At 40.4% G+C, this 25,508-nt stretch overlaps 1 protein-coding gene across 1 annotated transcript in view; it reads right to left on the bottom strand.

Annotated features, from left to right (window-relative positions):
- Window positions 1-17,227: 17,227 nt before the first annotated feature.
- The window catches only part of LOC104123327 (carbonic anhydrase 2), a 72,041-nt gene continuing 63,760 nt past the window's right edge, over window positions 17,228-25,508 (bottom strand). Inside the window, exons 4-8 of the mRNA XM_035891165.1 lie at window positions 23,674-23,792; window positions 22,090-22,182; window positions 21,259-21,321; window positions 20,084-20,239; window positions 17,228-17,940 (exon numbers count right to left, since the gene is read on the bottom strand). Coding sequence (XP_035747058.1) covers window positions 17,821-17,940; window positions 20,084-20,239; window positions 21,259-21,321; window positions 22,090-22,182; window positions 23,674-23,792 — 551 coding nt within the window. The 3' untranslated portion in view covers window positions 17,228-17,820. The remainder of the gene's footprint in view (window positions 17,941-20,083; window positions 20,240-21,258; window positions 21,322-22,089; window positions 22,183-23,673; window positions 23,793-25,508) is intronic.

A 25,508-nucleotide genomic window follows, 5' to 3' on the forward strand; every position in this document is an offset into this window, starting at 1 on the left:
AATGTAACATGAAGGCAAAGCCACAATGGTGTTATTCTGGTGAGAGAATCAACTTGGGCTGCTAGGTGGATATCAGGGAAAAAAATCTGATTAAAAGTCATTGTAAAAAACTCTTTTACAATGGAAACCTTTTTTCAATTTCTACTGCAGAAGAAATAATATATCTCTGGTAATGCTTGTTGAAAAGTTGTTGCCATGAAACTATGCTGGCCAAGAATAAAAAAAAATCTCTGGCTTGGCTTGGCTTACAGAGCTATGCAAGGAAAAAGAACATACAAAGCACACTTTTACCCTCTGTATTGCCTGTGCCTGTAAGAAGTTACAGCCCACACACAAAAGGGGCTTCTTAGAAGTGTTACTTCCAGTCCTGTTCAAAAGCAGCAAGAACATGGTAGACCCTTGACTGCAATCATCCCGATTTGCCCAGGAACAGGCTAAAGGAGTTACTATCAAATGACATGAGCTGGCCTGGAGGAAAAACTCTCCTCTCAGATAGCCCAGTAATGCTGTGATCTGCTGCCAGTATTATATATAATATATAATATATAATATATAATATATAAATATAAAATATAAAATATAAAATATATAATATATAATATATAATATATAATATTATGTTATATTATAAACCATATATATATATACACACATATACATATATGCTCCCCCAGCTGAATACAGTGGGTTCAGAAGTAACAGATTTGGAGAAAAAGGTCAGTGTTAATTTGGTACTGCAGCATGGAAGGGGCTGTGCTAGCAGTAGAGAAGGGGCCTGCTATAGGGGGAACGGCTCAACAGGAAAGGATGAAGATGGGTCTGCACAGAGAGGCTGGAAAGTGAATGTACTCCAAGCTGGATGCTCTCAGTCTACACCTGGTGCCCTTGGTTTATCCTGTTGGGAAGTCCGCCAACTTCCTACGGGTTAGGCATGGCCTACAGGTTGGTTTACTACTCCCCTTTGAAGGCGAACTTTCTGGCCATTAAAAACATGTTTTTAGTAGCGTGTGCCTGGCTATGCAGTCAGATAGAGAGGGAGTGTTCATCTGGTTTAGGCAGTATGCTATGCCCTGAGGTTGTTCACACAGTGCGGGGGAGCGATTAGAGGAGATAGCCAACGTGTGAATTCCCCTTCACCATCACTTCTCAATGAACTACCTCTGGATTAGAGGCATTCTTCAATGAAACTGATAATCAAAGCGGATTTTTTTTAAAAAATCAGTTTATTTGGTCTTTTTCTGAAAAATAAACCTTTGTTTTTTTCTTGGAAATCTTTATTAATTGCTTGTCCTAAACATATGTGGATGTCTCAGAGATACTGGTCCCCTTTCCCCATATCAGACTGTGAACTTTCTTTAACCCAGCCCTTCCCATTCACAAAAATGCCTCTTTGACCTGAGTTATAAAGCAGTTAACCTTTCCACCTCCACATCTCTCATTCATATGCAATTCTTCCAAGAGACCTACATGACACAGGGCATCTGTATGGGTGAATACAAAGAGCAGTTAGACTTAACTATCTAACAACAATGCCTATTTTTAAAAGCCTTCAACATCTGAAATGTATTTTAGCATGTATAAAATATGACATTGCTGGGCATCTCTGCCTCTCACAGTGATTAGATATGCAGAGAACTGGGACAGCAGGCAGCCATGCTCACCTCTGAAAACTTTGGTGAAAACTTTGGGGTGAAGACACATGCAGGATTGTGACAGATACTCCTCCTAAAGAAGCTTAAAAAAGAAGAAATTAGGCTAAGCATCCCACTCCCTCTGTACTTATGTACTGTAAACTCTGTCCCTTGGTACAATAAAGAATCCCAAGAGACCATAATTATGTTTGGTTTCCTTGCAATCTCCCCAGATGGAGAGTTATGGACACAGTGTAATCCTGCCTTCTGAGCAGGAGACGCATCTTGCAGTTTTATGTGGTGTCACGCTTAATAGACCTCTAACACTGTCTGCTGCTTTTGGAAAGACTTTTGGAAAGAGTTTTTTTCCTTCACTGCCATAACCCTTAGATAAACATTTACTTCTAAAAAAAGCATCTCAAAATGGCTGTGTTTTGTGAATACAATATATGTGCTTTGCACAGACATAAATAATAGCAAAGACACAAGAGAAGGGAAGAAGCTACTCGAATACCTTTTATTTTGAGTAATATCAAATTTTCTGCTACCAGCTGCCATACAGCACACAGGTTCCCTCTGATGCATCCCAGGGCTTACACAGAAAAAATCAAGGCATGAAATAGGCCAGCAAATAGCATTAGTTCTCCTTTTGGCATCTAATATTTGGTGCCACCATATGTTGATCCCACATGCTGAGGCTTGTTTCCTTCATCTAATATTACCTTTTTCCCCCACTGCTGCTTTCATAGAAGATGAGAGATCTTAGTGCAGTGGCTCCTTCCATTTGTTCTGCTGGGCTCTGTTTGCTGCAATGGCATCATTATAAATCTCGTTAAATAGTCAAGGTCAAACCAGCAACTAAGATCTCCTGTATGTGGTTCTCTGTGGGTGACTAAATAAATGAAGATTTTGATAAATATTTGATGTCTTCTGAGAGATGAGAAGCAGCTTGCTTTGTTTTTACAGAAGGTCCTAGGCTAGCGTTGATTTTTAAGGAAACAGCCAGCCCATAAGATATGTTGAAAGGCAATCGTCTTAAATCCTGATGCTACAACACTGGCAGAGTTTCATTTAATGACAATGGTTTTGTTCATAGGATTTGTAGTTCCTGATTCATGAAATAATCTTACACTGATAGGAGCATTACTCTTCATCTGCAGAGGCAAGGTTTACCCCCGCCTTGCTCCATTTTCTACATGTGCTCTTGCATGGCTGAGCATCGGCTCCTATTAGTGCTCACATCATTAATGAGTAATACATGCAAAGAGTGGCAGACCTTTCTCCAACCAAAATCCCTGTGAAAACATGTCCATGGTTATGGCGTCCCCTTTCTGTCCTCAGGGGCCCCAAGAGGAGTAATCAGTTATTTGGGAAATCCCTTGCCTTGAGGGAATTCTCAGATAGCAGAGACCTGGCAAAATAATTTCTCTGCCACCCAGTCACAGGTGTATGAAGCTCAGGTGGAATCAGACTCCAGCCTTTCATCCTTCTCTACCCCTTAAAGATAGTGGATGTAGAGGGTCTGTTCACTGGCAGATTACCTCAGGATAGATGATGTTGCTGTCCTTAGGATATAAATGTTCTAAATTTCTAAACAAGACAAAAGATGTTAATTTGATTGAGCATGAGGCTGACCTTTGTAGAGACTGCCTAAAGCAGATAATAGACTTTCTGAGGTCAATAAAAAGAATAGTTAAAACTCCAGAGAGTATAGGCAACCCCAAAAGTGTAACTCATGATGATATATGACAAGACATATCACAAAATTTCAGAACATCTGAAGTATATTTATATGAATGCCCAATACCTTAGGAATTTAAAAACAAATCTAATGAGCGACACTGAAAAAGCTTGCAGTTATTTAACACCCTTTCTGTTTGTGCGAGCTGAAATTGGTAGTGTTGTTCCTTTCATTACACGATGACTCCATTTCTAGAAGTAGACATTTTTGTGCTCATTTGCGTAAGACTTGCAATTATGTGGTGAGCTACTGTAGACAAGATGGGCATGTCTATCTTCGTTTATGTGCTAAGTCAAAGAAGAAAAGTTGCATTGACAGTGTCAGGAAATTTAGGTATCCAGTAATTGTCAGGTTTGGTAAATGAGTGTTGAAAATTGCACTAGCACCTCTGTTTCATTCTGAACATGATTGCAATCCCTGTCATTAAAACACCACAGTGCCCTCTCACTCCTGTGGCTGACAGAAGTTTTCTGTTCCAATGAACCATGGAGTTGGTGTCTCAGTCCCCATTCTGGCGCATCCCCTATTAGCTTCAGAAAATAATGCATGGCTGAACCTCCATCTGGCAAAACCAAAATGAAATATCAGCGTAATCAGATAATCACTTCCAGAAGACTGTCATGGATAAATGTATCCCAGTAAATTCATTGTAAGCCACTGAGTGTTACTTTTGTTTATAACTGGACCAATGGCTCCAAATGTTTTATGTTCATTCATTTCACCCATAGTTAGAGTATCTACTTTGTTTGAAGCATCCAAAGAACATCCCTTTTTTCTTGCTCTAAAAAACAGGTGGAAGCATTATGATCATTACAGAGCTGATTGCCTGGACTGATTAAAAAGAAGTATACATTTAGGCCCTATGTAATGGTTTATGTTTTGGAGATTTACTTGCAAAAAAAACTGACAGAGAAAAAAAAATAAACTTTAAATTAATTTTACTATAATACTGAGTAAAGTTGCTATACCCTGAGATACTCTTAGTCTGTTCTCACTCAGCCTGATGGTTGTGGTTTCTAGAGCTACTAGTTCTAACAATTGCTCTCCCCACCGCTGTGCATGAAAGATAAATAGAGAGAAATACGGGCAAATACAGGTTCATTGACCTTGGTTGAGGCTTGGGGGCTTTTTTTTTCTGTAGTAAAATTAAGCAAATCCTTGGAAATATAGTTGAGATTTTTAATGATTTCTGTAGTGATATATCTCTGAAAATTGCCACTCAGCTTCAGGACTCAGAGACTCAGTGAACTGAAGTTGTTTCGCAGCCTCCCTGGTGTGTAGGTTGCAAAAAAACCTGTCTCTGCAAAAAGGAGGCTGAATCACAAGCAACACCAGGCAGCCTGCAACAGACCTTTAGAAACGAGAGACGTCTTGTACCATTTGCCAAACAGTGGGGAAAGTGTGAAGATGACTAAGATGATTCAAAGCCCTTTTAAAAGCCCTTGCATGCCTCATCATGCTCAATTTTACAGAGAGTAATTTACTCCCACCACAACTTTTTGCTACATTCAAATGAAAACCTGGAAACTGGTGTTAAGTTAGTGTAGTACTAGTGGAAGGTACTAGACGTAATCTTGGAAAGCTTCGCTCTCCATGAAGTCTGAATGGGATTCCAGGGGAAAGGGCATTGTAAGGAATTGATTTTTTGTTCACCTCAAGAAAGCAGGAGCTAAACCTCCCTCCATGCTCATGCAGGGTGAGGACACAAGTCTACTTACTCTAATTAATTCTTGCTTAGAATCTCAGTCCCCGTCCCACCTCAGGAATTGTCACCATAGGTATGAATTAATGTTGAATGCAATTATAGATATTAGTCTACAGTGATGAAGAAGAGACTGCAAAACTGTAAGATGAGAAAAAATGTTTTCTATTGCCTGTTTGGGCAACAAACAATATTTTTCTCATCTTATCATTTTTTCTATTTTGATTTAAGTTGGATTTAAGTTAGTAACTTTCAACACAGGCTACAAGACTCCATGGCTCATGACCAAACCCCAGTGCAGCAGTTGCTCCAGCCCATGCATTTTGTAAAAGATAAGGACAAGAAGCATGGAAAAAAGTAATTACTTTCAATGATAAATTACCTGGTTTGTTATCAGCTCAACACACTGGGCAATGTAATACTATCTGGTTTTAGAACAGATTTCCTACTAGAGTCAATGGTGACCTCTTAAAAGCTGATAGCATTTCAAGGTCCTTTGTACTTTTATTCTTGATTGCTGGGATGAACACCATCAAGTATGGAGGAACTGTTGAAAGTTAGTGTCCTGAGTTTTTCAGAACACTGATAATGTTTTATCTTTATGGCCAAAAAGAATAATCTCAGGGCAGAAAATTTCCTGTCAGTTACCTTGAGAAAGTAATACAGTTATTGCCATCTCTTTTTCTTTGGTTGGTTTCTCTGTGCTTGGTTTGCTATATTCAAGAGCTTTTATTGTATAACTGACATGTTTAAACTTTTCTATTTGTCTCGCTCTAGTGTATGTTATTCTTTTATTGCTATCGGTGTGATGATGAAAACATGGCCTAGCCCATTATAAGCCCAGGTGTGGAACATTAAACTGAAAAAAAAAAAGAGATAGAATTCATAATATCCCTTTAATGTTTATAGATGAACACTGAAAATATTTTAGCATAAGAAAGTATTAGGATTGACACTGTCAAAGAGTCCTAATTAGAGCAAGCCATTTGGTTTGAATAGATAAAATATGAATGACTGAGTTTTCATTGGGAGTTATGAACCTGTTGAAGAAAGCTTGAGTTTTATCAAAAAAAGGGATAAGGAACATGACTTGTGGCACTTCACCTTCTAGGAAATGAAACAAACAGCACATAAACGGTGCCAGCAGCTGGTGCATGGTTACAGCTGCTGGTGTCCATAGCGTGTAGCACTTATCAGAGGTTGCTTCAGTTCCAGGGTCCACTTTTACATGCTATAAATAATCACAAAGTCGACCATCATCTTCTTCCACAGTGTCTGCTAACGTGCCATACAACAGATCAAGTGTTTCTTGTGCTTACACCATCCTGGTTACATTTGTCTCATGGTTATTTTGCCGTCAGCGAACTTACCAGAGATTTTCTCTACCTAGAACAACTAAGAACAAGATCTCAGGTAAACCTATTCCTGCCTTCTGTCCCTTGGGAAACAGTTTGAACTGGCTGCAAAGTATCTTTTTTTCTTTTCTTTTTCTTCATGGTGTAGTTGTAGGAAGAGGTTTAACTAGGTGGTCTGGATGTAGGACTCACGGATGACCAGTGAGGGTAGGTGGAAAAAAGCACTGAAAAGAATACTGACAGGCATGGCTGACAGCACAGCTCCCACCAGAACACCAGCAGGAACCAGAGCAGGCACGGAACCACAGGCATAAAAAGGACTTTAAGGTGTATGCATTTCCTGGAGCATGTTTTAAAGCCCAAACTCACCGAGCACCAAAAATGGGTCTCTGTGAAGGAATTCTGTGGCACTGGTCATGATGAAAAAGCCTAGATTTTGTCTGCAAGAAAACCCTACAGAACTCACAACTGGGGGAAGGGCTAAATAAAGGACCTTTGACTGAGACATGGGAACAGAGGTAGACAGGCTCTAATTTGGTGGTAGCATTTTTACTTGGTGAAATTCCATTGCTACAAATCCCCATTGTATGCCTGTTTTTGCTGTTAAATCTATTTTTATTAACATGGAAAATGAAATAATCTCAAGGCCCTGCAGTAATCTGACCCGTGTTTCACATACACGTGCAGTCTTTTCAGATTTGTTGAAAGAAAAATAATATGTACTTGTATCTCTTGCCTGGCTCCGTCCTGCAGTGATTAATTACAGTTGCATTTCGGTCCCATTGAACAGAGGATTTATAATAGAAATACTGCGCAGTGTGCCACTTTTGTCAACTCTGCATATCCAGGCTGGGCTTGTTGCAGCAGGTTTCGCTTACATCTTAAAATGCCTTGCAAGAGCTGAAGCTGTTGAGGATATTTTCAACCTTATAAGTCTGCAGAGATCTTGAGTCATAGTCTTCACAAGGCTGGTGGTATATACAGCAGCATGCCGAAGAAAAAGCTCTGTGATGCAAAGCTGACTGTTTAAGCAGAAGCTGCGGGAACGGTGGTGCGACTATCTGGGTCTAATCCAGATTCCTATGACTGCTTCAAAGGGCCGAGAGCCCTCATTCTTTCAAGCATGTCTCTATTGCTCTTGCAATCAGTAGCTCATTTCTGACTGCTGGGAAGTAAGAATAGACTCATAGTTAATGTATGAGCCTTGGGTTTTATTTCTGATTGTACAGAGTTTGACTTTGGAAATCACTTTTATTTCTGTGTTTGCTTTTATTTCCTCCATTGTAAAGTGCAGGTAATAGTTAGCTATTCCAAATGCTTTGAATTTATCCACACTGTTGTCCAGAGCACTAAAGGAACTCAGTTAGGAAAACAGAAAAACACAGCAAAACATACAGGGGAATCATAATCTGCTAACCATAGCAAAGGAGCAAGTTGCCATCCCTCAGCTGCTCTGCTGTAGGTTGCCTCTATGTTGCTTTGACAGTAGCTCTGACCCATATATCCCTCAGGACTGCAAACTCCACCAGTGCATGATCGCTGCAGCCGAGGCTGCCTCCAATCTTGATGTCACCTATTAGCTCACTTGCATTGGTGACCATAAGGTCCAGTATTGCATTCCTTCTGGGAGAGTTGTCTATTACCCGGTTTATGAAGTTAAGCTCCATGAACTACAGCAGTCTCCTGGACTGCCTATAGCTTGCCATGCTACTTTTCCAGATGTCGGGGTGGTTTAAGTCCCCCAGAAGGACAAAAGCCTGCAATCATGATGCCTCCTGTAGCTGGAATAAGAAGGCTTTGTCAATGGGCTCCCCTTTATCAGGCAGCCTGTAGTAGACACCAACCACAAGGTTACCTTTGTTGCCTTGGTCTCTAATTCTTACCCATAAGCTTTCAACCTGCTCGAGGCTATTCTTCAGAGACAGCTCTTCACATTCTATCCATTTCTTGATGTAAAGTGCAAAGCCTCCTCCTTTCTCACCTGTCCCTTCTGAACAACACATAGCCATTGATAGCCACGCTCCAGTCACGGGATTTGTCCCGCTAAGTTTCAGTAATGGCAACTAGGTCATAGCTTTCTAGCAGCACAGTGGCTTCCAGCTCCTCCTGTTTGCTGCCCGTGCATTGGTGTTGAGGCACTGCAGCTGGGCTGTTGGCCTTGTCACCTTCTTAGATGGTGGTTGCACATGTCAATACAGTTTTCCCTTTGTGGCATTTTGCAGTGCTTCCAACATTCACAGATTATTTCTAGCTGAAAAATAATATATCTAAGAACCACCTCTCAAAAGGAAATTGTTATTTTTCCCTATCTTAAGAGAAAATACTATTGGGATTCAAAAGAATTAAAATATCTTAATCTTCTCTTTATATTTGATTAGTTTTCTTTCTTTGCATTTATTTGTGTGTCTTTAGCACTCTTTACTTGTAGGTCAAAATACTCTTATTGATTAGCAGAGGTCACTGTGAATGCACAGTAATAACGCTGGGGTTCCATGGAGGCATAAATATCTGCCTACACCACACTGCAGAAATAACAGGTTTAGTCAGTTTTCCTTTTTCTCTCATTATTTCCTACTCTCTGCTTACACAGTACCATAAGTTTTAACAAAATATTTGATTTTCTTAGCTGGCAGAACAAGCAGAGAACAAATTTTGAAACTGGATGGAAGTGAAATAACTTTTTCAGACACCCATAATTAGCTAGGTCACAGGACGTACGTAGAGCACCTATTTCTGTCAATACCCTGATACCTTAAAGTTGGGTTCTTAAAGTTATTTCTGAATCATTCATTAAATGCAGATTACATTTGCTGTCTTACTTAATCAAGCTTGCAGGTTGTGAATTGCCTAAGAGTCTGGTGTCATTAGCTCTTCAGTCACTGGGAATGCAGTGACTAGGAGTGATGGCTGTCTACGACATGCCTGCTTTTTACTTGGCTCCCTGTCCCTTTTGGGCAATCAGCTTCATTTGAGTCCTGGAAACATCTTTTGATAAAGCTTTTTGTCAACCTTAGTGTGAATCTCTAGTTCCTGTAAACAACCATAAGCAAATGTACGGTGCCTGAATGAATGATATTTTTTGCTGGAGCACACATATGACCCAGTTTTTCCCTATTATTAGTAGTGAACATTTCAAAAGGCACAGTTTTGATCAAAGCACAAAGGGTTGAAGACAAAGATAAAGCAACTACTAACTAAACACAAAATATTTTGTTTGGTTTGATGTGGATTATTTGTTTTGGGTGATAATTGGTATACTGGTTTTCTATTCCATATCCTCTCTAAGACAAATGGTCTCAGAATGACAAAAATAAACACTTTTTCAAAGGTTTATACTACTGAAAGCACAATACACTGAAGGAAGAAAAGCTTTTCCTCATGAATTGGGGTTGACATTTACCATGCAGCCATATATATTGCAGTAGTTAGATATAAGGCCCAGGGTCTAATAAAACATTATTCATATAGTTTTCAGTATCATATTGATTTATGAAACACAGTATAGTGGTTGCATGACAGATCAGGTCATTATTACACTGACATAATTATTCCTCAGAATGAAAACCATCTCGATACTCCACAAGCTTAGACTTTTTTCCTGTTTGCTATTTTTCTTTCTGAAAGGCAGATATATTCACAGTCCCGTCTCTTCCTTTAACCCAGATAGCTGCTCAGTGCTTGCAAAATCCTCTGAGAAAAAAATAATAGATTTTCACATGGGAATGATCTGACATTTCCATTTACCTGGGAACTTTACAAGGATTAGATAACTAGATGGAAATAGAACTTTATTTAACAGAAATTAAGAGCTGGATCCTGCAAATCACTTAAGAGCATGGTCAGCTTTCTTCACATGAAGAGTCCCACCAGCCCAGCTCACTCCCGTTCAGACAGAAGCCATGTCTAGAGTGACAAATGGAGAAAGAGACTTCAGCAAGGCTACATTTACCCCATTACCTGCTGGACTGTTAGCTTGTAAGATATTTGAAAGTCAAGGTCCTAGTACGGAGCTTGAGGCCATGCAGAGACCATCTGTTCTACAGTGCTTCATTGGTGACCTCTCTATTGACTCCATAGGGCACTCTGGCAGCCTTGAAAAGCAGGAGCTTGCACCATTCATGGTTTTCTTGTCCTTTAGCCACTACAATGGTTGTAAACTCAAAACTGGCACCTGGAATATGAGGCCTGAAAACAGCCCTCCATGCATGTGCTATGCTAATGGGAGTAGTGCAGTCCTTGTTTCATGTTCATGTCTTTGGGGAACCTCGGTGAAGCTGGAGGAAAAATGAAGAGCATTTCCTCTAGCCACCTTTACTACAGGTGATTCCTCCATCTTACCCCCTTCCTGCTATTCCTTGGGCTAAATCCATAAACTGAAATCCAAAGGAACGTGACACTTGACCGTTTAGGTATTCAGTCTCCTAACTCCACCCCTCATGGAAGGAGAATGGCCTTTCCTGTGTGGGGAGCATGGCAAGCCAACTGAACTTCAATTAATGGGCGGGATTACTCATGTCAGTGGATAGTCACATCAGATTTTTCATTATCAGGTCCTAATTTTTTATATTGCTTCCCCCACACCCTTGATGATGTGATGAGTTCTTTTCCAGAGAGAGAACGCAGAGCAGAACTTGATGTTTAAGAAGTCACTGCAGGGGCATTTTACTCATTCTGGGATTGCTGCATTTTCTAATCTGTAGGCTTTATCATTCATTGAGTGCTTGTTTATGTCTCTAAAATAATTTAAAATACTTCAGTTTCAAATGCTGTCTGGCTGTGATTTCCTTTACTAGTCAAAAAGCATTTAAGAGAGTCTGATGCACTTCTACAGAGAGTAGGAGGAAATGATGTTTACCACCCTCTTTTAAGCTGATCTGCAAAATGCTGTCCTTTTAAATGTCTCCCAGGAACACATTCTGAGTGAGGATGACATTTTTTTCAAGTCTTGTTTTTATCTTTTTTTTTTTTTCTGCAAAATGCTGCTCTTGTTTTCTTTAATATTTCTATCTTCCTTCTCGGGGCATGGTTATTAATGACTTAAACAACCAAAAGACATGTTCAGTGCAAGTATCTAGAGGCCTTTTGGTTTTGATTTTGATTCAAGGAATACATTATTTAAGACTGTCATTTGAGAATAACGCAATTAGACTATTTATAGTGACTTTTGGAAGAAATGCAATCAATAAAGTGGTGAAGAGATGCATCATCCAAATTACAATATCCTGCATCACCTGATGTGCGTATTGTCCTATTAAATAGTCTCACGTTCTTGTGTCAAGTTCAAGTCAGCTGGTTGAAGAGGAGTTTAGGCAGAGGAAAGAGAAATTCTTCCCTGACCTTTGAGTAACTCCGAAAAAAAAGTATCCTGCTGCTACACAGTTTTGGAAAAACAGGATCATTGGCTAACCCTCCTCCTTTTTTTTTTTTTTTTTTTGGAAAGGGCACTCCGCTTCCACTGTCCTTCCCTGCTTAAATGCACTGGAGGAGGCCTGGCTGTGGAGCAGAGTGGGAGAGGAAGTCCCATGAGTCCTTACACTAGTTTGTTTTTTCCTCTACATATTGGGTGGCACATGATCAGCAAAGAGGATCCTTACTGGTCATGGATTCCATTTCTTACACTGATGAGCCCTGTTTACACTAGTTTGTTTTTTCCTCTACGTATTGGGTGGCACACGATCAGCAAAGAGGATCCTTACTGCTCATGGATTCCATTTCTTACACTGATGAGCCCTGCAGGTGGAGTCCTCCCAGGACAAGGGGTAATGGTTTTAAACTAAACCAGGGTATGTTTAGACTAGATATAAGGAAGAAATTCTTTACAATGAGGGTTGGTGAAACACTGGAAGGGGTTGCCCAGAGAGGCAGGGGAGGCGAAGCATTCAAGACCAGGTTAATGGGGCTGTAAGCAACCTGATCTAGTTAGCGGTGTCCCGGCTCACTGCAGGGGGGTTGGACTAGATGACCTCTAGGGGTCCCTTCCAACCCAAAACATTCTATGATTCTATGATGCTATGATTCTACCTTACTGGAGTGAACTGAACCTTTGGACCTGGCCTTTGGGCTAGTAGATCAGCATCCAGAAAAGAGAGTCTAGCTCTGCTTTCTGTGAAACCTGTCAGCCTTGACGTGTCTGTCCTACCTCTCAGAGATGCCCTTTTGCATAGCACAGCAGGCAGAGAAAGATTTCCATCTATCTAATCCCTGGTACAAGGCACCCAAGTGCCACAGAAACTCTATTTCCCTGTTTGATCTTGGGTCTTCACAGACAGAAGACAAAGCTGGTGAAGGGGCTGGAAGGCATGTGCTATGAGGAGCAGCTGAGGACTTTGTGCTTGTCTAGTTTGGAGAAAAGGAGGCTGATGGGCAACCTCATTGCTCTCTACAGCTTCCTGAGGAGGGGACGTGGAGAGGGAGGTGTTGAGGGAGGTCCTGTAATAGGACACGCGGGAATGGTTCAAAGCTGCATCAGGGGAGGTTTAGACTGGACATTAGGAAGCATTTCTTTACCAAGAAGGTGGTCAAACACTGGAACAGACTGCCTAGAGAGGTGGTCAATGCCCCAAGCCTGTCAGTGTTTAAGAGCCATTCAGACAATGCCCTTAGTAACATGCTTTAACTTTTGACCAGCCCTGAATTGGTCAGGCAGTTGGACTAGATGATCATTGTAGGACCCTTCCAACTGAAAAAATCTATTCTATTCTAGTATTTTGCAGCAAATTTTCCAGGTTCTTGAATATTGAGTGATGTTACCAGACTCATTAAAACGTATCCCTCAATAAAATATGTAGTTAATATCCACCTATCTGCTCTAATCACTTGTCATTGAATATTGTCTCAATGCATTTCTTCTCTGTTTCAGGGTGTGAGCTCAAAAGAGCAGTGACTGCCTCTTGTCATAGGTATATACAATGCCTTTATACAATACCACGCACGATTATAAAAACAGGTCTTATATATTGCCTTTTTCAAAATGTCCTGAGGATATCTTTTTATTGTTTAATATGCTGCAGTGCACTGACATCCTCACTGGACAAAACTGACTCTGTTCTAGGATGAGGAGCTACACAGCTACACCAAGTTAGCATTGAGCCCTGCTGAGAATCTGGATCCATCAGCTCAGGCAACATAGCTACGTTGCTTTGAGCTCTGAACTGAAGTGAGTGTCCTGAAGAGCTCGATGTAGGATGAACGTGAGAGCTTGGGATATCACTACACTATAATCCACACTGGGATGGGGATGTACCTGAAATGGCTTTGGTTTGTGGCTTGGATAAAAAATAGCGAGACTTGTGGTCCAAAATTATTCAGGGATCCCTGAAAAGTTTTGTCATCATACCTCTCACTGCTTAGTATGGAGCCACGATGGCTTTGAATATGTGCCTGTTGCACTTGTACCTTAAGGAAGTTGAGGGCTGGGGAGCATCACGGTCTGAGAGAACCACTGGAGGCGTCAAGGCAGCGCAGCCCTTTACCGTCATACTGAATGTGAAAGGGGAACAGCAGTGGAGCATACAGTTGCAAAATAGACTTAAAATATATCAAACACTCAGTGTAAGCAACTGTCACCGGGTGCTACGTGACTGTGTGAGATGCTGTGGTTTGTAAGAGTAAATGGCTGACGTTAGAGGGTCTATGGGAATTTTTCAGTAAAGCCACTGCCTGTGTTTTCATCGCTGCTTGTTTGCACGATACTAGATTTGACACAGCTGTTGCTTGTGGACATTTCTTTGAAGAGTTAGAAAACCCTAAAGCTGTCATTTAGTGAGTGATACTCTTCTATGAACTATCTGGACTTCTATAAATATTGCTGACTCCATGCAGGGCATTATTATCTAATCTCCCAGGGAACATCTCTAATCACAGTCTACCCGCCCATGTCAATCTAGGACACATTCAACCCTTAGAAATAGCAGTGGAGAAATCATAAAATGTTCTAACACATGGAGTTGGCAGACAAGTGCGAGACAAGATCACAAACTGTGCAAAATGAACAGTTTGCAAGTGAACGTGCTTCTCTTTTTCCCCCATCAAAGTGCTGGCTGAGTATCTTATGATGACTTCAAAGTAACACACCAGCCTTCTTTCTTTTTTTTTTTTTTCTTCTAAATAAATTTCCCTTTAATCAGAGCTGCCTACTTGACAATAACAGTATTACCTGCAGTGGATCATCATCTGTTCCATGAAAAAAGTGGTCTTTTTTTTTTTCATTATGAATTCATAAACAGTTTTCCAGTTGAAACGGGTCTGAGTGTGACGTCAGAATGGATGTTGTCTTAAGTCTGCTGTGGAACAGTTGCAAGACCTAATTATAACCTCTTCATACAAGCAATAGCAAAGGAGAACAGAGGTCAGGAAGAACAACTGGGTGGTTCTGCTCACCTTTATCTTAATCAAACTCCCCATTCAGGAAATGGATCATGAATGCCAGGGAAATTGTTTCCTTCATTTCTGGGCTGGCCTTATTATGTACATCTTCCTTGAAAGGCTATCCACCGCACAAGAGTCTAACTGCAAAGTGTGAATTTGTGATAAGCCCGTGTACCATTTTACGCTGGAAAGGGGTTTTTGTGAGGATTTTGGGGGGTGGTTCGCTAAGTTTGTTCACTTAAAAAGACAAAAAAAAAAGAAAAATGAAAGAGGGTTCCCTGGTAGACCACACAGGTAAGACATACAGCAGTCTCCTCCTGTACACCATGTATATGACTTGTGAACACCAGCTTGCATTGCCTGGCTGAATACGTAAGTACTTCATATTCAGCAAAGGCAAACATATGGCACTGGCAACACTCCAGGTAAACAGGCTCATGCAAACAAGGTGATATATATATGGCTGATGTTGGTTGTCTTTGCTGTTACTTATTATTTATGGAGCAACCTTGAAGTGCGATGGAGTATGAGATATGGAACTTTATACTGCAGCAGTGGTTAGAACTTCGCAGGCGTTTCCACATTTTTACCCTAGCCATTAAGCAGAAGTTCACATTCTGTGTCACATACCAGCCCAGACACAATTTAAGCTGTACAGGTACTAATGAGATTGCTGCTTCTCAGAAAGCCTTTTTACTTAGAAGTCAGGGTATGATAATTGTCAAGATTTGGGTTTAACATTTGAAAATCTGGGGGGGTCATAGTTATTTTTTTTTAGTTTTGGGAGTGCCATAACATGAAATCATTATCTAAGGAATAGGGTTGCCACCTTTGAGAGCAACTTCTGGCATACATGCATGGTTCCAGGAAAGAGTTGTGTTTGTGACTCCTAACAAGCACTTTGCTTCAGCTTCAGCAAAAGGATGCTACCTGCTGAAATAGGAGGATTATAAGCCCGTAAGTCTCCATCCTTGGCGATAGTCAAATGCCATCTGGGCATGGTCCTGGGCAACCTGCTCTAGGTGGCCCTGCTTAAGCAGAAGGGCTGGGCCAGATGAACTCCAGAAGCCCCTTTTGACCTCAGCCATCCTGTAATTCTGTAAGGTGTTTCTTCTTAGCTTCAGCAGCTCTAAGCCACAATGTGGCTTAAAAGATCTATCATTCTAATTTTAGAGATGTAATCTCCCTCTAGTTAGTTAGGGGGGACAGATGTAGCACTCAGGCCTGCGGGTTACACTTCAGAGTCAGAAAAGTATTCAAACCACTCAACATTTAGAACCTGAATTAGCATAGTTGTTTTAGGAAGAGACAAGTACCTTCATAGCTCCACACAGAAAAGCTAACTTTGAACAAATACCCTATGGCAAAGGAGCACTTTGTTTTTCTGTTCTGGTTTTGGGGTTTGGTTTTTTTTTTGGTGGTGCCTCCCCCCCCCCCCCCCCCCCCATTTGATAGTTTTCTAAAGATGTTGGTATGAACTCTGAGAAGGCTTCTTTCCCATCTCACACGTTTCAAGATCCCAGGAGTTTCAGAACATTATAAATTACAAAGTGATCCCTGATGTGGTAGGAAGCTCATAATAAATTACCTTAAAAACTTGGACCAGAATCCAAGATGAGAAATTTGAAGATGGCTTTTCTCACACCAGGCAGGAGCCTGAGAAGGAGGGTAGCCCCTTACAGTATTGCTTGGCTCCTGTGTTTTTAGAACTGTTTTATATTTAGGCATCTATTGCCTATGTGTTCATGGAAACAGAAGAAATCAGCTAGTAAGTATGTAGCAATAGAAGTTATTGGAAGCTATTGTCTGCTCAGTAGTATTTCTGTTGGAAAAAAATCTTCTGTTGAAATCATTCATATGATACAATACTGTGAGGCTAAAAACCTAATGCTGCATGGACAGTCTTGAAAGATTTGGCCTAAATGGAGAAACAGATTGAATAGATGCTCTGCATAAACACGAGGCATCTTGCTTTTGGGCAATGTTTAAGTAACTGGCTTGGAGAAGCCCATTCTTCGGTACAATTTTGTTCAAAATTCTTGTGAGGGGATCTTTTATTATGCAGTCAACTTTGATGATAATTTGTAGTGATTGCTCAAAACTAACACTTCCTTCTGATAGCAGAGAGCTACTTAAAGAAAATTTCTAACATATCCATATAGGCTTGCATTCATCTTCAGTGTCACTGAAGCCAATTCCCAACATACTGTATGTTAAGTAATTAAGTTTAATATGCAACGATGCAAACAGATTACTGACCCCTTTCCTGAATTAAAAGAACAGCATGGAAGCAAAAATAGAAGTATAGATTTATTAGAGAAGTTATCTAAAATACAATATTATATTCCTCTTTAAATTAGAGCATATATTATTTCAATGAAAAGATATTTTGTATTATTTCTATGGTAATAACAACTTTTAAAGATAATACTTAATTTAGAACATTTTTAATTAAAAAAATCCAACACTACCATTAAGACATAGTCAAGGTTGTTGATAGCATGGGTAAAAATGTAGAACTGTCTCAAAAATATTTACATGTCAGTTTCTTAAAACCTAAGAAGTCTAATTCTCAATATTCATTTTGCTTTACTTTCTCAAAATACTTTTTTTCCTGAATCATACCTATATTCTGTATTCCTGTGCTTTTCAAAGCTTCAAGTTATCGCTAGTTATATGTCCTATCACACCTGTGGATGAGGTTTCTTAAAATGGCTTATTTCACTATCACCTTATCTTCTCCCAACATACTGTTCTACGAAAGCGCCAGTCGCAGTAATAGTCACCAAAATGCACACAGCCACCCCCCGCCATGCCTAACCCAACCCCACACCATCAAGAACCCCTTCCTATTTGGCCAAGAGCCTTTCACATTTCATTAGCTGGCATTTTAGATGCAGAGCAAAAGAAAGAATGGATCTGGGAGGCAAGATGTTGCCAGGGCACACACGGCAAAGGTTTGATTTGTGCTTAGCAAAAGGGGCTCCTCACAAACAGCAATTTCTAACACACTCAGTGCTGAGGTTACTGGAAGGAAGCTCGGACTTCTCTGCTCTTCAAAGGCTGGCATGGGCGCCAGTTGTCCACCATATGGCACACGGGCTCATTCTCAGCACTGAAGCAAAGGCCACGGAGTTTGCAAATCTGCAGAAAAAGGCACAAACATCCTCAAATGCATACATACTCTTGTTTCAGTAGGACTATTTACACCTTAGGCCTGGGCCAGAGGTCCAACTCAAAGTTTCACCAGCACTTATGGTCTAGAGATGGCATCACCACCCATGTGTCTCTGCATTTCATCCACACCATTTCCTGACCCTGGCACAGGCTCTCCTGTCCACAACATACCCTAGCCAGAAGAACTAAGAAAGCACAGAAAACAAAGACCTAGGCACACATCTTCTGAATTCTGTGGACTGCTGCTTCTCCTTGATCGACATCTGAATTGAAACCCTTGCAGAATCCTTTGCAAGTTCTACTGTTTTGGCTCTTTTGAAAGTTGGATTTTTTTTAATCCAGCTGAAATTAAAAAAAAAAAACCCAACAACCAAACCACCAAACAAAAAACTCCAACCTTATCCTTGGGTCAAATTAAAGCAGCCAAATTCATTCCAGATCATCTTGATTTTCAAATACTGCGAGAGGGAAAACTGCTCCACATCAATAGGAGCATACTGTAAGGTTTTAATGCTTGTTCCTAAAGTAAAGTCCCAGTCCAGGTGAGGACTTCACCTTCATGACCGACCAGAACAAAGTTCGGAGCTCAACCTCTATCAGGAACTGCTGTGTCACGGCAGGAAATGATAACAGGCTTGCTGCACCCTGCTCTAATATCCAGGTTTTATCTGTCTTTGGAAAACCAATTAAACTCAGACCCAGTGTTAGTACTCTGCTTTATGGTTTCTCATTTTGATCAGCTTTAGAATGAAGAGGCAAGCTGCCACACACACTGTTTTGAGCTCAAATCCGTCTTTGAAATGTCGATGGTAATACAGAGAGGGGTGTGTGGGAGAAACAAGTGGTTTCTTTTACCACTTGTAGGTGGTTAAAGTAGGTGCAGCAGGAAAAACAACTCTGTTTTGGTGACCATGCTCCTGCTCTATAATAAAGCCGTATTTGCAAACCTTGGATTATCAATAGCAATACCAGTAGTTTAGAACAAGTAAACAGTGTCAACTTTAATGCTCCCTTGCAGTTTATTAATGGTAATAATTGCTATAATTATTTCCAGTAGTTCTTCCTTGTCATTTATTCTATCTTTTATTAAGTCCCACAACAGCTCAGTTGCACTTTTTTTACATCAGCTGAATAAACCCCCTAGAATTACGTGTATATTATTAGCATGTCTGCCATTGATAAAAGGGATTTAAGAGTTTGAAGGGTAAACTAAAGCCCTTCAGGGCTAGTTTATATTTATAGGCTCTAGATTCTATTTATATCTCCCAAGCACACAGATGCAAACCCGAGGATGGAATCTTGCCTTCATGTAATTTCATTAATGGATGGTGCAGAAAGCTAAGGCCAGGAGTCACTTAATTGGCACGAGCTCCTTCCTACTAGGAAGACTCCATCCTCCTCAAGCTGCTCAAAAGAAAGGATTTTTTTCAGGCAGCAGACTTCTGGAATCTGCAAGTTTTCTCTTCCAAACAATGCAGTTTTGTTAGGATCGTCACAATTCTGCGTGGGATTTCCCAGTCTGTTCTGTGCTGAATAGAACTTGTAAAATGAGCTCTGTGTCCTGGAAGTGCTGAAGATCAACAAACCAACTACAGATCTACGGTGTGAGACTGCAGATGCAGGCTACATGCTCTTCAGATGCTTGGTGAAGCCAGTATTTTCAAGGCAAGTATACCCAGACAGGCGATTTGTGTACATGCAGCAAACCTGCTGATGCTCACAATACATGCTAGACTAACTCCACATGTGCAAATGGTCCTTTCAGGCATGCTACAAATCTCCCAGATTTTTACCACATGGCAGCTCTAATCATGTATCTGGAAAGCCTGATGAAATTTTTAAAACCCTCTAAATTTTCCCTGGACTGTGCCCAAGTGGAGGACAGCCTTCCATTTCACAGCAACCTCCATTTCCACACATAGAAGCAGAGTCCCACCAGAAGGGGATATCTACTTCAGATACATATTTTTGACATGTGATGCTAAGCTATTACGCTGCAGGGTTCTGCAGTAACAGAAACTACCATTTCAGAGATCACCAAGAGGGCTGAACCAAAGCAATAAATATGACTCCAGCACACATCTACTGGCATCATCCATTGGAGACCTACCTGCTCAGGGCTGACAGTGATGGGCTCCTTCAGAACATGCCAGATGACACATTCCAGCAGTGGGGGAGTGGTCAGCGAGCCAGGGTATGTCCAATAGTCTCTACATGCAGGAAGCAGTCCAGTGGGGTCAAAGTCCGTGAAGGAAGCTTGCTTCCCCTACAATAAAGAAAGTAAGTGGGCTAACGTTGGGGAGGGACCACGTACACACGCTGTGCTTGTAGTAGTAAAGTTTCCAATGGGGAGCTCCATGTCTGGAGAAAGGCAGAAATGGAGTTTGGCATGCAGTGTTGAGTACCTCCTATAGAACATTTGGGATTAAAGACTTTCAGCAACATATTTCTTATAAGACTTTCAAGAGGTTGTTTCTCACTTCAAACATTGAATTTATGTTCTTTGCTTGCTCCTAGAGATATGATTTGACCGTCCTTGAAGGAACAGTGAGATTTCAGATGCCAAGTACACTGATGGCACTGGAAATAGAGAACCTGGGAGACCTGTTGGAGAGTCCATTGCAGTAAATGGCAACATCCATTTACCTTGAAAGGAGTCTGACGACAAAGACGACAGCATAGCTTCATTCTTTACCTACTATGCTTCATTCTTACCTACTAGTCGCCTTTACCACTATGAAAGTACGCTATTACTCAGTAAGTACTTTTAGTTTCTCATAACTCAGCCCATTAAGATCACACACATGCTTCACACAATATTTAAAATACAAAAAGGCTTTTTTTCCTAAAAGTTACATGATCAAACTTCTTATCTGGACTCCCTCTATAAATAGCCAAGAGAAGCATGCCCTCCTGGAGGAAAGAAATTTATCCCACAGATGCAGAGATGAGGGGAAATGCCTTTTGCATCTGTCACCACTGAGTAGAAAGGGCACCTGGAACAGTAGTTTAGATTAGGAAGATGAATCTGACCCTATAAGTTTAAATGCAGTTAAAAGACAGAGAAATGTAGTCACAGAGATGCAAAATGATCGCTATTCGTCTACCACAACTTCATTTGAATCTCTTTTGCATTTAAGATTACAGCAGCATCAGTGCTGATGGCAGGAAGGTTTCGTTTTGTACATGTAGCAGACTGGGAAGAAGTAAAAAAACCCCACGCTTTCTGAAGAAAAGACAGCCCAGTTGTGGTTGGTGTCAGTCAACACAGACAGCAAATATTACCTTGGTTTGAACGGAGTTCAGAGCATCCACAACTTTCTGTATTTCAGGCCTGGCATTCCCTACCTGTAATACAAACCATATGAAAAGAACCATGCACTGTCATGATACCTTTAGTTTTCTGTTACAGTTCTCAAGGAATCATTGTATAGTACGTTTTCCCAGCACCGTTTCATTACATAACAGGAGTTCTACAGCAAAAGTGACTGGAACTGTCCCTGTAAAATCATACCAACTGACAGTCAGCACAAATAGGTCAGCCAAGGACACTGGGCAGAATAAAGTTACTCTCATTTACAGTGTGCAGATTTATTTCTGGACTTGAGCTGTTCTTTTTTCATACAAGTCACCCCCCTATATAAAACACAGTGAGGCCAGGAGAGACTGTACACTGCTGGGGCACAGTCACCTTCTCCAAGTAGCTGTGAAGACAATTCAGCTAAGACAAAATGCTCCGGACGTTTAACAGTGACAGGAAGAGGAAAATAGGTGTTATTTAGGCTGGTCCTACTGCAGATTCATACGCACATAACTTTGTAAGTCATGTGCATCACCTTTCACTGATAAGACTTATGGCAGCGTCACTGTCATGATGAAGGCAAGTGTGCTGCTATAGGACTGGCACAGTGATGGATGGCAGTCATACTCCGTGGCTGGGGTACAGTTTTTAATATGTAGGGTGCTCCAAATTCTTAGCTTTCCATCTAGTTTGCTATAGGTTTATGCAGTATAACATAATGCTGCCTTATTCTATATTTTAGGCTCTTCAGTCCCCCTGCAACAACAAACATACTGGACTCATCTAAATAATACAAAAGAAAAGGTTTAACTAACCTTCATGAAGATGCCTACCACAGCCAAACCATCAGGATGCTTCACAGCTTCAGTAAATTTACCATATTTTACGTTCCAGTGAACAATATGGAGCTAGGAACAAGAAAACAAGAAGCACTATGAAGACTATATTCCATCCACAGTATTTTACAAATGACGATGCAGGGAAGTAATTTATTAAACATTAAGAGCAGATGGTGTTTTACTGCTGAGGTTTAAAAACTTTTGTGTACAGTTAAGAATTTGTTGAATCATTCATCTACTTTCAAGTTTCATTTATGCAAAAAGATTTCTGTCATGCATTTTATTTTATTTTGCTTCTCACTCTTATTCCCAGATGAATTTTAAATGCAAACTGTGGCTGTATCATTCTGCTTTTAGTCTGATGAAACTCCTGTGATATTCAGCATAAGTTTTTTCCTGCATGCAGTCTGCAGGATTTTGATATAGTATTTTAATGCTATATATCCTGGAGTTCTTATCAACACTAAAAGACATGATTATCCAGTATCAGAGAAAAGAGGCATTAACTACATATCTGACCTGTAATCTAGAGACTTTTTAAAAAACAGTCCCGTCCTTTCCTGGAAAGCCTTTGAAAAGAATATGAAAAGAATCTCCAGGCCATGTTAGCCACGATGTTGCTTTATTTTTTATATGCGAGTTATTTCTAATTTAAGTTCATCTGGAGGTTTCCCCTTATCTGCAAGTTAAGTTGAGCAAATAACTAAGGTACTGTGAACAGATGTAAGGCAAGTTTCTTGGATAAGACAAAAGCTATTTTATCTCATGAAAAAGCAGAGCCAATGAATTTGTGGGGCCATTTCTTTTATCCATCAATGCAAATCATAGTTTTGTTCAGTTGATAAGCGTTTATGAAAGGGTTAAAAAAAAGTTTGTCACAGCATCCAGAGGTAGATTTCTAAACAGGGGACAAGGAAAGGCAGGATGCAAGACACCAAAGTCACTCCATTTCTGTAGTGAGACTAATACAGAGTCTTAAGTGGAGACATCTGGAGTCTCAAGGATATTACACGAAGTGCCTTACTTTGCTACCTGCCCTCTTCACAGCTCCCCTTGCTTCTTGGCTACCAAAAGATGAAACGGTCTGCCCCAAAATTAGTCTGTTGTTTATTTAAATGTCTCTGATGTTGAAATGTGAAACCAGGAAAAGGGGATGTGTGTGTACAGAGGTGCTGTGATTCTATCTCTTCATAGCTTTTAAGAGTCACCAAGAATGCAGGGGAAAACTGGGGATAATTAACATGTGTTCTTCTGCTTCTGTAGTCTCTTTCATATGAAGTAGCTGAAAAAAAATTACAATAGTCCTCCAATTGTAATCTCTCCTATTGCAGATATGAAGTAGCTGAAAAAAAAAAATTGCAATAGTCCTCCAATTGTAATCTCTCCTATTGCAAGGAATAGGTCCTGGGGTGGCACTGTACCAATATCTTCTATGGCAACCCCCAAAATCTCTTGCTCTATGAAGATTTGTAGAGAAGCTGCTACCATGGTGGAATATTAAAAAAAAAACCACCTCATTACACACAAAAGACTGATGAAGGTAAATAAAGCACATCCTACCTCTGCATCATACTTCACGCCATCCACAGTGTGCTCAGACCCTTGGCCCTCACAAGATCCCCAGTGAATGTGAAACTGGGCCAGCCTGTAGACTCCATCCAGAGCTCCTCCTTGCAGCACTGCAAAGCAAAGAGCCTCCATTAGCATCTCCCATAACCTGTGCACTTCAAACTGGAACACCCATCTCAAGTCTTCCAAGTGGATTACAGTTCATTGCTCTGCATGCTGCCATGCTACTCCAGATCGTCCTCAATGGTACATTGCTGCAATATGCCAAAATCAATAATAAACATATAAAACCATAAGTGCCTTTACAGTGAGTGATTCATCAGCAATTTAACAGGCATGCTAATATTACAGGTGACGAGGGGAGAGCTAAGGATGTAACTTTTCTGTCACCAAATAAATAAAAAGAGGCCAAGAACAGCCTTTGTAAGAGGCCCATATAGAGTTATTCTATGGAAGTACACTTGAAGACCAAATCATCTTTCACTTATTAATGTACTCTGTCCCTTCATTTTAGACACTTTATCCATTTAGGCCTTAATCCTGCAAATCCCATGGTGGATTGGATTGAGTAAAATGCTTTTGGTTCCAAATTAAACCTAAACACCTGTTAGCCATGGGCTGCAGCCTGGTAAAGCACTAGGCACACCGCAAGGCATTGCAGAGATGTGAATTAAAACCTCTTGTCCATCCATCCTTTACTCTTCAAGAAGGAGTTTAAAAAAAAAAAAATGGTGGCGAGAACGGCAATGCTGCAGAGGCAGATTTTTTTAAATATGGATTGGAAACATAGTTTACTTATGCTCTCCGCTATCTGACATTACTCCTGCTATGGGACTGCTGCAAGTGGAGCGCCCAGCCACATTTTCAGTAATACAGGAGAGAGTTCCCCTGAGCTCCCTTACTCTGCTTGTTAGTTTTAACCTTGTACTTAAAACCGTGACCAACACCATTATGATATGCAGGATCAAGCCCTGTTACTGCAAAATGCTCAAGGCACAGACAATGTCTCCTCCAGTGCAGCATAAGCACAGAACAGTAACAAATAGTTCTATTAAATAGAGCTATTTATCTAAGTTATTAGAGCAAGGTTTCACACTGGGTTGGTTTGTTTGGGTTTTTTTGCTAAGCATCTCACATTCACAATTAAATCTTTCAGATGTTAATATTTAAAAATAACAAATACTTTAAAATGTAATTTGAAGTGTTATATATCTTAGAGATCAATTTATCTCTATATATACATAAATATGTATATGCAGTACAGTGACAGAAGAGTGTCAAGTCAGATACTACCTGTGAGTGTGCTCTGTGTATGTGCCACAAACAAAATGGTTCTGTGGAGTAAAGATGCTTTCCTCTCAGTCTGCAGTTAGTCTAGACACTATCACAACACATGCATGTGTGAAAATATACATCAAATGCAGATAGGAAAAGGCCGCTGTCTGTTCAGGTTTGAATAATTCTGATTATATGCAAGCATGGACAACGACAGCTGTGCATACTTTGCAATGGGATGAGAAGGATTTAACTAAAAAGGTGGAATACATGAAGATTAAATATTACAAAACACATTCATTTCCACTGGTGTGCCTTACACATGCAAAATTTGGGTTCAGTGTACAAATTTAGCATTTGCCTGGGGGTCCTTCTTTGGTAAATATATTTAGAAGTCTCCCAACACGTATATTCACTTTTTTCAAATAGAAATATGTTCCATTGCAGTCTTTAACTTCCGATACCGTTGCCAAGACTGAACGGCCAACAGACCAAGACTTGCCCTACCTATTGCCAAGGTATGCAATTCAAAGAAGAATGGCTACTTCAAG

The sequence above is a fragment of the Egretta garzetta genome, unplaced genomic scaffold (genome assembly GCF_000687185.1).
Source record: "Egretta garzetta isolate BGI_Z169 unplaced genomic scaffold, ASM68718v1 scaffold453, whole genome shotgun sequence".
Lineage (NCBI taxonomy): Eukaryota > Metazoa > Chordata > Aves > Pelecaniformes > Ardeidae > Egretta > Egretta garzetta.